The sequence below is a fragment of the Hordeum vulgare genome, chromosome 1H (assembly GCF_904849725.1).
Source record: "Hordeum vulgare subsp. vulgare chromosome 1H, MorexV3_pseudomolecules_assembly, whole genome shotgun sequence".
Lineage (NCBI taxonomy): Eukaryota > Viridiplantae > Streptophyta > Magnoliopsida > Poales > Poaceae > Hordeum > Hordeum vulgare.
Genome location: NC_058518.1, coordinates 59,433,902 through 59,447,717, shown reverse-complemented (window position 1 = coordinate 59,447,717; position 13,816 = coordinate 59,433,902). Strand labels below are relative to the sequence as shown.

General features: G+C 44.2%; 1 protein-coding gene across 1 annotated transcript; it reads right to left on the bottom strand.

Annotated features, from left to right (window-relative positions):
* Nucleotides 1-1,227: 1,227 nt before the first annotated feature.
* Nucleotides 1,228-2,585, bottom strand: LOC123407050 (chitinase 10-like). Its single transcript, XM_045100087.1, has 2 exons — nt 1,946-2,585; nt 1,228-1,847 (listed from the first exon to the last, which is right to left on the bottom strand). The coding sequence occupies exons 1-2, from the start codon at nt 2,473-2,475 to the stop codon at nt 1,475-1,477; spliced, it is 903 nt and encodes a 300-aa protein (XP_044956022.1). The 5' UTR covers nt 2,476-2,585; the 3' UTR covers nt 1,228-1,474.
* Between the last annotated feature and the right edge of the window lie 11,231 nt (nt 2,586-13,816).

The window sequence follows — 13,816 nt, the reverse complement described above, 5'->3', positions numbered from 1 at the left end:
TTGATTGGACTCTGTTCTCGTAAAGTGATTGAGGCAGGAACATGTGAACAATTTATGTGGATACTATGTTTGCGAGTTCATTCGCGAGACGACCCATAAGACGGGCAAAAACCGGGACATAAAAAAAATTGAAGAACGATAAAAAATACTCACAACTTTATTTTATTACCGTCAATTGTGTTCGGTTTCATTGATATATATTGATCCCTTCTTTAAATTAGATCGAACGGTTGTGGGACGGTTTTCTACCACAGGAACGTGTACGAGCAATTCAAGAGGAAATTGCCGGATTCTTAGATGCAGGGGTCCTAGATGTGAAGGGAGAATATTATTGCCCGTCGATGCAATTCAGATGAAATGTTAAAGTGTAAAAGAGACGCATATGTGCATGTGTAACTCGTGTCTATATTTTGTAATATGTTCGACAAAGCACGACGGATGAGATGGTGTAATATATTCGTGACGATGATGTGCAATATAGTTGTTCTTTTATTGTTGTGTATGTACCATCCAATTTAATGCAAAACAAGAATTAAAAAGTGCCCCAAACAAATAAATGGGGAAATAGGCAGCAAAATAGCCCAGCCAATTTAATGCAAAACCCTAAATCTTAAAAAATGTTAAAAAAAGGCAGCGAAGCAATATAGCCGGTTCGTAATAAGAACCAGGACTAATACCCGTCCCCCTGGCCCCCAGCCCGCCACGTGGAGGATTATCAGCCTCGGTTTGGAACGGAACCGGGACTAACATTAGTTCCGCTTTGTTAGCCCGGTTCGTGAACCGAGGCTAAAGGCTCAACCGAATCGGGGCTATAGCCTCTTTTTTCTACTAATGCCTCCTCAAGGGTCATCCTTTCCCGGTCTAACCGCCTACTCTTGCCCTGTGCAGCCGATGGGCGATGCTGCACCCCGCCCCCATCCCAGCCGGTGCAACAGCCGGCCACCCCCCTAATTAGTAATCAGCTACAATTCCATCGCCTCCAACCTTCTGCAGCCCCCACCGCCCATCTACAAAATCAACAATCAGAATTTCCGGAAATTCATTAATAGCAAATGCAGAGGAAAAAACTGATGCCATATAAACAGGAAAAGATTACTAGTAAAAAGGTTTTCCCGATCGGATTCGCTAACTCTCATCTAGATGAGAATTAACAAAGTCTCATCTAACTCCCCACGCATCATTTAAATAATCAAACAAAGTATAAAAAATAAAAAAATCACATGAATCTTCATGAAAATCAAGTGGTATATGAGTTAGATGTGACTTGATTAAGTCTCGATAAACGGTAGACACATCCTTTCCCGATACATGCATATCATTCATACAATTACCTAGAAGCCAAAAGGTTTCGTCCATAAGATTTGCATCAGCAACATAGAAGGTTCAACATTGATAAAATAGATCGAAACTTGCATATGCATGCCTAGCAATCTAGCTTGATTAGCAGCGCCCAAACTGTTGTTGAGTGTAACGGTTACGAGTAGGGCAGCTGTTGAGCGCAGTCCAAGTTGTCTCCGAGGTCGTCTACTTTGAGGATCTCGCAGTACCGGCGATAGTACCCGATCCTATCCTCCACCCTCGGGTCGCCGGTGCGGTTGCACTCGAGCCCGCCGTTGATGATGTTGGTGGTGAGCCCGAACCCCGCCGTCCGGTTGGCCTGCTTGTCGGCCTCGGTGGGCACGTACCGCCCCAGCATCACGTCGTGGCACGACGGCTTGGGCTCCTGCGGCGTCATCCAGAACCACAGCGCCGCCTTGAACGCCACATCCGGATCGCTCGCCACCACCTCCGGGTTCCCCAGCCCGTCGAAGCACAGCGCCTCCCCCGCCGGCCCGTAGTTGTAGTTCCTGACAAATAAGACTTTGAGACACTGTACGTGCGTGCCGCGGTGCCGGGATTGATCGGATCAGTTTTGTGTGCGTGTGGGGAAATGTGGAATGCTCACCAGGAGAGTTGCATGGGTCCGCGGCCGTGGTATGACTTGCCGTCGACGCAGGGCCACTCCTTGTTGTCGGCGTCGCAGTAGTTGCTGGACGCGTTGATCTCTTCCTTGAAGCAGAGGCCCCACGAGTAGGGCCCGTCGGGCGCCGTCGCCCACCCGCCGGTGGTCTCGTGGGAGATCTGCGCGAGGAAGGCGGCGACCTCGCGCTTGCGCGTGTCGGCGTCGACGTGGTGGGCGCCGCTGCCGAACTCCGGGAACCACTCGGCCGCGCTGACGAAGGAGGAGTAGTTGTAGAACCCGTTGGCGGGGCAGGCGGCGTCGTCCTTGTGCAGGAACATGCGCGAGAACATCTCCTCCGTCACGATCGACGAGATGTTCTGGCGGCGGCCGTAGCGGCCGCGGAAGACGTGGCGCCACCCGCCCCACCCCTGCCACTGGCACGAGAACGCTTCCGCCACGCCGGCGTTCAGGATGAGGGTGGCGGCGGCCAGGGAGAAGGCCAGCAGGACGGGGGGAAGAAACAGGCGCGCCATCGTCCTCGTCGTGGCTTGCTCTAGGACGGCGGCTAGCTAGGGCTGCATCTGAGCAGTGGGAAGCCTGAGCATATATATGTAGAGCATGCATATGCGGCGGTGGTGATCTGAGAACGTGGAACGTGCGTGGGGGTATCGGCGTGGCGGCCGGACGGAGAACACGGCGACCGGGGCGGCGGCTACTGGCATGGTTTTTTTTGGACGAAGCATCTGCGTGCGGTGATGGGGTTTGACTTGATCTGGTGGCAATAATTGTTCTGGCCCTCGGACAATGAGCTAAGTCAATGGCTGGCTCCCTCTCGTAGTGGGTCAACGAACTGGAGGCGCAGAAACAGGAAATATGTGGCCTCGGAGATGCTCCATGTTAGCTCAAGATGCCATCTTTTGCCCTTTTTGACAACTAAACCCTGATCGTTGGACGCGATGTTATTTCCTCAGGTTTGTAAGTCACACACGTATTCTAAATCCACAAATCGACGAATACATAGCATAATTGGTTTGTTATCAATATTAGCAAATATACCCCTGAGTTGCAACTGGAGACACAATCATCCCTCGTACACACCCCAACAACATCAGCAAATTCCTTCAAAAAAATCATGGCGCGAAACGACATATAACGTGATAACTGGTGTTTTAAAGAAAACATAAAAGTGGGATTTTTTTTGAAGTGTACTCAAGATGTTTTCAATCTATCTATTGGACAATAAAAATATCTATCTAGTTGTCACTATCTCTTTGCACCTCTATTGTCGTTACTCCTTAGTAATGTCCAGTAAATATTGCATTAGGATAAAAATAGCAAGGTACTCCCTCTGTAAATTAATATAAAAATGTTTAGATAACTAGAATAGTGATCTAAATGCTTTTATATTAGTTTACGGAGGGAGTACATGTTAGTACTCAACTAGAAGGGCTGGACGCACTTTGCTGCGTCGTTAGGTTAAAAAACCTAATAACTTTGTTTCAAAATATAACGTGTATTACTTTTTTAAAATAAAATGTTAAATATTTTTAATTTGATTAAATTTCTAGATAAATATATTAAAATCCATAATATAAATTGTTGTCCAAATATTAAAAATCCATAATATAAATATATTAACATGTGTTTACAACTGTAATCCAAATCAAAACTTAATTTGATTGCAAACATATTAGACAGCTTCACGACAACAATCAATCTGTAAGGACATGCATGCCAACCGTTTAAAGCTGCATGTCAACATCAATATTCGTAAAAATATATTTATGAACAAAATTTCAAATAATATGGAAATCGGTGTTAAGACACTTATCTATATAAAACTCGTATTAACAGTTTAGTGTACATCACCGTAGAGGGCTTGATTATTGTGCATCGTGCAAAATATGCTGGTAGTAATCAACATGGCCTATGCTGGTAGTATTGTAGGAAGGGAAGTAAACATATACAATATGCATTTTCGAAAAGGATATTGATTAGGTTGTATCCTAAATATAATTTTAGAAATGATAACATACAAGATAATAACATATTTAAAATATATACATTTTTCTGATGGATTTATACATATAACATGTTAGATTTGAAGTTACGATTTGAAAGATATGACTATTCAAAAAGGCATTTGAATGTGCCGAAAAAAGAAGAAAAAAGAAAGGTTAAACAAAGAGTACTCGGCAAAAATTGCAAACATTGTGCCTGCAGCTCATCTGATAAGTGACGGTTGGGCAAGATAACACCATCCAACGCGCACTTGAATTCAGACTAAAAAGGAAAAGAAAAAGGAGAGACCGGGGGGGGGGGACCTGGGTCTCTCGGATCCTCGATGCTCAATCCAGTGAGTTGCTTGAGTCATTGCGACACATCATAGAGTTGATTATAGATGAACCAAATATGGCCGCCGTTCACAAATTTTTTTCCATTTTTCTCACTTCTGGATGGTATGGTTGGTATTTAGTGTCAACTTCATGAGCAATGAATAGGATTAGACAAGCTTCAAGCTAGATTTGGTAAGCCAAATGTTAGCATTGTTTTTAGAGAGTACAAATGTTAGCATTATCAAATATTAGCAATACTAAGACTTGCCAAATATTGGTAACTTTATGTGAGATGAAGAAAACATGGTAACCAACTAATTAGTAGCCAATATTTAGCACAATGTAAAACATCAGGATGCCACCTTTTGGTACCAAACCAATTATGCTTGCAATATACAAATCCACGCGTGCCTTTGTCTCGCTTTAAGCGATACATAAATGAAAGCACAACTTCTCCCTAAGGTGGTTTTGGTAATTAATCAGAACATATGTGTCATTGAACTAATGATTTTATCCAAGTATATTTCTGAAAAGTTCAAAGATGCATTGGCCAAAGGATTGTGAGCAGAACCCCTGGATACAAGGAAATGAATAGGATTAGACAAGCTTCATGCTAGAAAACACTACATTTCATACTTGTGAGAAATCACATTTGAGTCCATAGGAAAGCTATTACTATTAAAATGGGGTGAGGTATCTATGATGAATTGGTTTCTCAACTGCTTAGAGATAGTCACCAAATATACTAAGCCATTCTCCTACAAAAGTTCTCTGTCCAAAGCCTAAACATCAAAATTGGTGCCACCAAGATTTTCCATTCGACCAAACCGATTTTCCACCAGCGAGAACCTTGGCCAAACCCTAGAATCTCGGTACCACCAACATTTCACTCGGTGCCACCAAAACGAGTGACCAAGTTCCTGGTATGTCGTTTCCAAACCGGTGCCACCGAGTTTCACTTTGGTTTCACCGACTTGGGCAATAATGTTGTAACGGTTAGATTTTTGGAGATGCCTATATATACCCATCCACCACCTCTCATTCGTAGATGAAGCACTAGAACACACATACACTTGCCATACCCATTTTTCTAAGAGAGAGCCACCTACTCATGTGTTCACATCAATGTATTCCAATCCATCCATTTGAAACTTGACCTCTATCCTTCCCAAGTTGCTTTCCACACAATCAACCTCTTCTACACAAGGCAAATCTGTGAGAGATTGATTAACTGTTGTGGAGACTTTCTTTTGAAACACAAGAGCAAGGAGTTCATCGTTCTACCGCGTCTATTGCGTTTTCTAGGGTGGTGCCTCCTAGATTGGTTAGGTGTCGCTACGGAGTCTCCTACTTCATGTTGTGGAGTTGAACCAAGAAGTTTGTACATGCAACACTAGTAGAAAACAAGGCGATCGTCCAAGCCCTGATTGAGTAATAGTCCTGGTCGCTTTATAAAGCATTAGTCCCGGTTCGAACAGCTAGGAGTGGGTGGGTGGCACTGCCTTCTTTAGTTCCGGTTGGTGTGGGATCTTTAGTACAGGTTGGTGTTACCAACCGAGACTAAAGGCATTGACCGTTTAGTCCTGGTTGATAACAGTAACCCGGTCTAAAGGGTCTACCTTTAGTACCGGTTAGTATTACCAACCCGGACTAAAGGACCCTTTAGTCCCGGCTGATAAAACCAACCCGGACTAAAGTACCTCCATAGGCTAATTCAAAAGGAAAGAATCCCATCCAAAGTCACATGCGTTTTGTGATGGAGCATAGCCATACTATATGATTTTGTAGGGATAACTTTCTTTGGCCTTGTTATTTCGAAAGTTCATGATTACCTTGCTAGTTTGCTTGAAGTATTATTATTTTCATGTCAATAGCAAACTACTGTTTTGAATCTTACGGATCTGAACATTCATGTCACATGAAAGAAGTTACAAAGGACAACTATGCTAGGTAGCATTCCACATCAAAAATTCAGTCTTTATCACTTCCCTACTCGAGGACGAGCAGGAGTTAAGCTTGGGGATGCTTGATACATCTCCAACGTATCTATAATTTTTGATAGTTCCATGCTATTATCTTGTCAAACTTTGGATGTTTTATATGCCTTTTATATATTTTTTGGGACTAACTTATTAACTCAGTGCCAAGTGCGAGTTCCTGTTTTTGGTGTTTTTGACCCTTTTCAGAGGAGGATTTTAAACGGTGTCCAAACGGAATAAAACTCCCGAAAAGATCCCATCTGGGGCACGTTCTGGTGCCCTGCTGGAGGGGGATTCAGATACGGAGGGCTTCTTCATCAACACCATGACCTCTCCGATGATGCGTGAGTAGTTCACCATAGACCTACGGGTCCATAGCTAGTAGCTAGATGACTTGTTCTCTCTCTTGGATTTTCAATACAAAGTTCTGCATGATCTTCATGGAGATCTATCCGATGTAATCTTCTTTGCGGTGTGTTTGTCGAGATCCGATGAATTGTGGATTTATGATCAGATTATCTATGAATATTATTTGAGTTTCTTCTGATCTCTCTTATGGATGATTTCATATCCTTGTAATTCTCTTCGAGTTGTGGGTTTTGTTTGGCCAACTTGATCTATGATTCTTGCAATGGGAGAAGTTCTTGGTTTTGGGTTCATATCGTGCGGTGACCTCACCCAGTGACAGAAGGGGTAGCGAGGCACGCATCGTGTTGTTGCCATCAAGGGTAAAAAGATGGGGTTTTCATCATTGGTTTGAGTTTATCCGTCTACATCATGTCATCTTGCTTAAGGCATTACTCTGTTCGTCATGAACTCAATACACTAGATGCATACTGGATAGCGGTCGATGTGTGGAGTGATAGTAGTAGATGTAGAAAGTATCGGTCTACTTGTCTCGGACGTGATGCCTATATGTATGATCATTGCCTTAGATATCGTCATGACTTTGCGCGGTTCTATCAATTGCTCGACAGTAATTTGTTCACCCACCGTAATATTTGCTATTTTGAGAGAAGCCTCTAGTGAACACTATGGCCCCCGGGTCTACTTCACACCATATTTTCAGCCTTACTCTTTTTACTTCGTTGCACTTTCCGCCTTCAGATCTCATGTTGCAATCAATCTTGAAGGGATTGACAACCCCTTTATAGCGTTGGGTGCAAGCTCTTTTGTGTTTGCGCAGGTACTCTGGACTTGACGAGATTCTCCTACTGGATTGATACCTTGGTTCTCAAACTGAGGGAAATGCTTACTGCTCCTGTGTTGCATCACCCTTTCCTCTTCAAGGGAAAAACCAACGCAAGCCAAGTCTCCGTCAACGTACGTGCCAATTTCTGGCGTTGTTGTTTGAGAAGTAGCACCGGCCAGCCCAGCAGGGGATGGTTTGCCTCCTCTCTTGGCCCATGAAGCCCCTAGGGTCGTCACACCTCTCCCGGTGGTCCCCTAGTACCCTACCGGGACTCCCGGTATACTACCGATGAGCCCAAAACCTTTCCGGTGACGAAAACAGGACTTCCTGTATATCAATCTTTACCTCCGGACCATTCCGGAGCTCCTCATGATGCCCAGGATCTCATCCGGGACTCCGAACAACCTTCGATCACCAACACCTATAACTCAACTATACCAAAACGTCACCGAACCTTAAGTGTGCAGATCCTGTGGGTTCGAGAACTATGCAGACATGAGCCGAGACACTCTCCGGTTAATATCCAATAGTGGGACCTGGATGTTCATATTAGATCCTACATATTCTACGAAGATCTTCTCGGTTGAACCTCTATGTCAAGGATTCAGTTAATCCCGTATGCTATTCCCTTTGTCCTTCGGTATGTTACTTGCCAGAGATTCGATCATCGGTATTTCCATACCTAGTTCAATCTCCTTACCGGCAAGCCTCTTTACTCGTTCCGTAATACAATATCCCATAACTAACTCCTTAGTCACGTTGCTTGCAAGGCTTGTCGTGATGTTGTATTACCGAGTGGGCCCCGAGAGACCTCTCCGTCACACGGAGTGTGATAACCCACAAGTGTAGGGGATCGCAACAGTTTTCGAGGGTAGAGTATTCGACCCAAATTTGTTGATTCGCCTCAAGGGGAAATGAAAGAATATTCTCAAGTATTAGCAGCTAAGTTTGTCAGATTCAACCACACCTGAAAGATTAGTGTCTGCAAGCAAAGTACCAGTAGCAAAGTAGTATGATAGCAACAGTGTCAGAAACAGATCTGTTGACGGTAGACTATTCCTAACTGTTGTATCAATGGCGCCAGTAGTTGCACATGGACGGGGAACTATTCTTCCCCGACAACGGTGACGAAAAAGGATCTTGCAACAAGTAACGACAAAGTAGCAAGGAACAACAGCAACATCAGAGTAACAGTAGTAGAAACAGTAGTAGCAAAGTGGCCCAATCCCTTTTGTAGCAAGGGACAAGCCTAGACAAAGTAACTGTTGGAATTATGCCCTAGAGGCAATGATAAATAAGTTATTATTATAATTCCTGTGTCAAGATAATCGTCTATTATCCATGCTATAATTTTATTGAATGAAGACTTAGATACATGTGTGGATACATACACAAAACACCGTCCCTAGCAAGCCTCTAGTTGGCTAGCCAGTTGATCAAGGATAGTCAGGGTCTTCTCACTATGAGCAAGGTGTTGTTGCTTGATAACCGGATCACATCATTGGGAGAATCATGTGATGGACTAGACCCAAACTAATAGACGTAGCATGTTGATCGTGTCATTTTGTTGCTACTGTTTTCTGCGTGTAAAGTATTTATTCCTATGACCATGAGATCATATAACTCACTGACACCGGAGGAATGCTTTGTGTGTATCAAACGTCACAACGTAACTCGGTGGCTATAAATATGCTCTACAGGTATCTCCGAAGGTGTCCGTTGAGTTAGTATGGATCAAGACTGGGATTTGTCACTCCGTGTGACGGAGAGGTATCTCGGGGCCGACTCGGTAATACAACATCACACACAAGCCTTGCAAGCAATGTGACTTAGTGTAAGTTGCGGGATCTTGTATTACAGAACGAGTAAAGAGACTTGCCGGTAAACGAGATTGAAATAGGTATGCGGATACTGACCATCGAATCTCGGGCAAGTAACATACCGAAGGACAAAGGGAATGACATACGGGATTGTATGAATCCTTGGGACTGAGGTTCAAACGATAAGATCTTCGTAGAATATGTAGGATCCAATATGGGCATCTAGGTCCCGCTATTGGATATTGAACGAGGAGTCCCTCGGGTCATGTCTACATAGTTCTCGAACCCGCAGGGTCTGCACACTTAAGGTTCGACGTTGTTTTATGCTTATTTGAGTTAAATGGTTGGTTACCGAATGTTCTTCGGAGTCCCGGATGAGATCACGGACGTCACGAGGGTTTCCGGAATGGTCCAGAAACGAATATTGATATATAGGATGACCTCATTTGATTACCGGAAGGTTTTCGGAGTTACCGGGAATATACCGGGAATGACGAATGGGTTCCGGGAGTTCACCGGAGGGGGGGGCATCCCTCCTCGGGGAAGCCCATAGGCCTTAGGGGTGCCGCACCAGCCCTTAGTGGGCTGGTGGGAAAGCCCAGAGAGGCCCGTGCGTAGGAGATAAGAAAATCAAAAAGAAAAAAAGGGGGAAGTGGGAAGGAAGGGAAGGCTCCACCTTACAATCCTAGTTGGACTAGGATTGGAGGAGGAATCCTCCTCCCCCCCATCGGCCGAACCCCTTGGGGCCTCTTGAGCCCCAAGGCAAGGCTCCTCCCCTCCCACCTATATATACGGAGGTTTTAGGGCTGATTTGAGACAACTTTTCCACGGCAGCCCGACCACATACCTCCTCGGTTTTTCCTCTAGATCGCGTTTCTGCGGAGCTCGGGTGGAGCCTTGCTGAGATTAGATCACCACCAACCTCCGGAGCACCGTCACGCTGCCGGAGAACTCATCTACCTCTTCGTATCTCTTGCTGGATCAAGAAGGCCAAGATCATCGTCGAGCTGTACGTGTGCTGAACACGGAGGTGCCGTCCGTTCGACACTAGATCGTGGGACGGTTCGTGGGACAGTTCGCTGGGTGGATCGAGGGACGTGAGGACATTCCACTACATCAACCGCGTTTATTAATGCTTCTGCTGTGCGATCTACAAAGTTACGTAGATCGAAAATCCCCTCTCGTAGATGGACATCACCATGATAGGTTTTCGTGCGCGTAGGAAATTTTTTGTTTCCCATGCGACATTCCCCTACAGTGGCATCATGAGCTAGGTTCATGCATAGATGTCTTCTCGAGAAGTACACAAAAGTTTTTGTGGGCGGTGATGTGCGATTTTCTGCCCTCCTTAGTCTTTTCTTGATTCCGAGGTATTGTTTGATCGAAGCGGCTCAGATCGACATTACTCGTACGCTTACGAGAGACTGGTTTCATCGCTACGAGTAAATCCGTTGCTCAAAGATGACTGACGGGTGTCGGTTTCTCCAACTTTAGTTGAATCGGAATTGACCGAGGAGGTCCTTGGATGTGGTTAAATAGCAATTCATATATCTCCGTTGTGGTGTTTGTGTAAGTAAGATGCGATCCTACTAGATTCCCATGGTCACCACGTAAAACATGCAACAACAATTAGAGGACGTCTAACTTGTTTTTGCAGGGTATGCTTGTGATGTAATATGGCCAACGATGTGATGTGATATATTGGATGTATGAGAAGATCATGTTGTAATAGATAATATCGACTTGCACGTCGATGGTACGGCAACCGGCAGGAGCCATAGGGTTGTCTTTAAACTAACGTTTGTGCTTGCAGATGCGTTTACTATATTGCTAGGACGTAGCTTTAGTAGTAATAGCATGAGTAGCACAACAACCCCGATGGCGACACGTTGATGGAGATCATGGTGTGGCGCCAGTGACAAAGAAGATCGTGTCGGTGCTTTGGTGATGGAGATCAAGAAGCACGTGATGATGGCCATATCATGTCACTTATGAATTGCATGTGATGTTAATCCTTTTATGCACCTTATTTTGCTTAGAATGACGGTAGCATTATGAGGTGATCTCTCACTAAAATTTCAAGACGAAATTGTGTTCTCCCCGACTGTGCACCGTTGCTACAGTTCGTCGTTTCGAGACATCACGTGATGATCGGGTGTGATAGACTCAACGTTCACATACAACGGGTGCAAAACAGTTGCACACGCGGAACACTCGGCTTAAGCTTGACGAGCCTAGCATGTGCAGAAATGGCCTCAGAACACATGAGACTGAAAGGTCGATCATGAATCATATAGTTGATATGATTAGCATAGGGATGCTTACCACTAAAACTATCCTCAACTCACGTGATGATCGAACTTGAGCTAGTGGAATTGGATCATGAACCACTCAAATGACTAGAGAGATGTACTTTTTGAGTGGGAGTTTAGCAAGTAATTTGATTAAGTTAAACTCTAATTATCTTGAACATAGTCTAAGTCCACTTTGAATATATTTGTGTTGTAGATCACGGCTCACGCGACAGTCACCCTGAATTTTAATACGTTCCTAGAGAAAGCTAAGTTGAAAGATGATGGAAGCAACTTTGTAGACTGGGCTCGTAATCTTAAGTTGATCCTACAAGCTGGGAAAAAGGATTATGTCCTTGATGCTGTGCTAGGAGATGAACCACCCGCTACGGCTGACCAAGATATTAAGAACGCTTGGTTATCTCGTAAGGAGGACTACTCAGTAGTTCAATGTGCAGTCTTTTATGGCTTAGAACCGGGACTTCAACGTTGCTTTGAGCGTCATGGAGCATATGAGATGTTCCAGGAGTTGAAGTTTATCTTTCAGAATAACGCCCGGATCGAGAGGTATGAGACCTCTGATAAATTCTATGCTTGCAAGATGGAGGAGAATTCGTCTGTAAGTGAACATGTGCTCAAAATGTGTGGGTACTCAAACCGTCTAGCTGAGCTGGGGATTTAACTCCCGCAAGAGGCTATCACTGACAGAATTCTTCAATCACTTCCGCCAAGCTATAAGGGCTTTTTGTTGAACTACAACATGCAAGGGATGAACAAGTCACCCGACGAGTTGTTCGCGATGCTGAAAGTCGCAGAGTCAGAACTCCGTAAAGAACATCAAGTATTGATGGTGAATAAGACCACTAGTTTCAAGAGAAACGACAAAGGAAAGAAGGGCAATTCAAAGAAGAGCGGCAAACCTGTTGCCAATCCGACGAAGAAACCCAAAGCTGGACCTAAGCCTAAAACGGAGTGCTATTATTGCAAGGGTATGGGTCACTGGAAGCGCAACTGCCCCAAGTATCTGGCTGATAAGAAGGCGGGCAAAGAAAAATCAGGTATATTTGATATACATGTTATTGATGTGTACTTAACCAGCTCTCGTAGTAGTACGTGGGTATTTGATACCGGTTCTGTTGCTCATATTTGCAACTCGAAACAGGAACTGCGGAATAGGTGAAGGCTGGCGAAAGATGAAGTGATGATGCGCGTGGGAAATGGTTCCAAGGTTGATGCAATCGTCGTCGGCACAGTTTCACTTTAGTTACCATCTGGATTAGTTATGAACTTGAATAATTGTTATTTAGTGCCTGCGTTGAGCATGAACATTATATCTGGATCTTGTTTATTGTGAGACGGTTACTCGTTTAAGTTAGAGAATAATGGTTGTTCTATTTCTATGAGTAATATCTTTTATGGTCATGCACCCAATGTGAGAGGATTGTTCATATTGAATCTTGATAGTGATAATACACATATACATAACATTGATACCAAAAGAGTAAGAGTTAACAATGATAGCGCCATGTTTTTATGGCACTGCCACTTAGGTCATATTGGTGTAAAGCGCATGAAGAAACTCCATACCGATGGACTTTTGGAGTCACTTGACTTTGATTCACTTGACACGTGCGAACCATGCCTCATGGGCAAGATGACTAATACTCCGTTTTCCGGAACAATGGAGCGTGCAAGTGACTTGTTGGAAATCATACATACCGATGTGTGTGGTCCGATGAGCGTGGAGGCACGCAACGGATATCGTTATTTTCTCACTTTCACTGACGATTTGAATAGATATGGTTATGTCTACTTAATGAAGCACAAGTATGAAACATTTGAAAAGTTCAAACAATTTCAGAGTGAAGTTGAAAATCATCGTAACAAGAAGATCAAATTCCTACGGTCTGATCGTGGTGGTGAATATCTGAGTTTCGAGTTTGGTGCTCACTTAAAACAATGTGGAATTGTTTCACAGTCGACACCGCCTGGAACACCACAGCGTAATGGTGTGTCCGAACGTCGTAATCGTACTTTATTAGAGATGGTGCGATCTATGATGTCTCTTACCAATCTGTCGTTATCGTTTTGGGGTTATGCATTAGAAACAAGTGCATTCACTTTAAATAGGGCACCATCGAAATCCGTTGAGACGACACCATACGAACTGTGGTATGGCAAAAGACCAAAGTTGTCGTTTCTTAAAGTTTGGGGATGTGATGCTTATGTCAAAAAGCTTAAGCCTGAAAAGCTGGA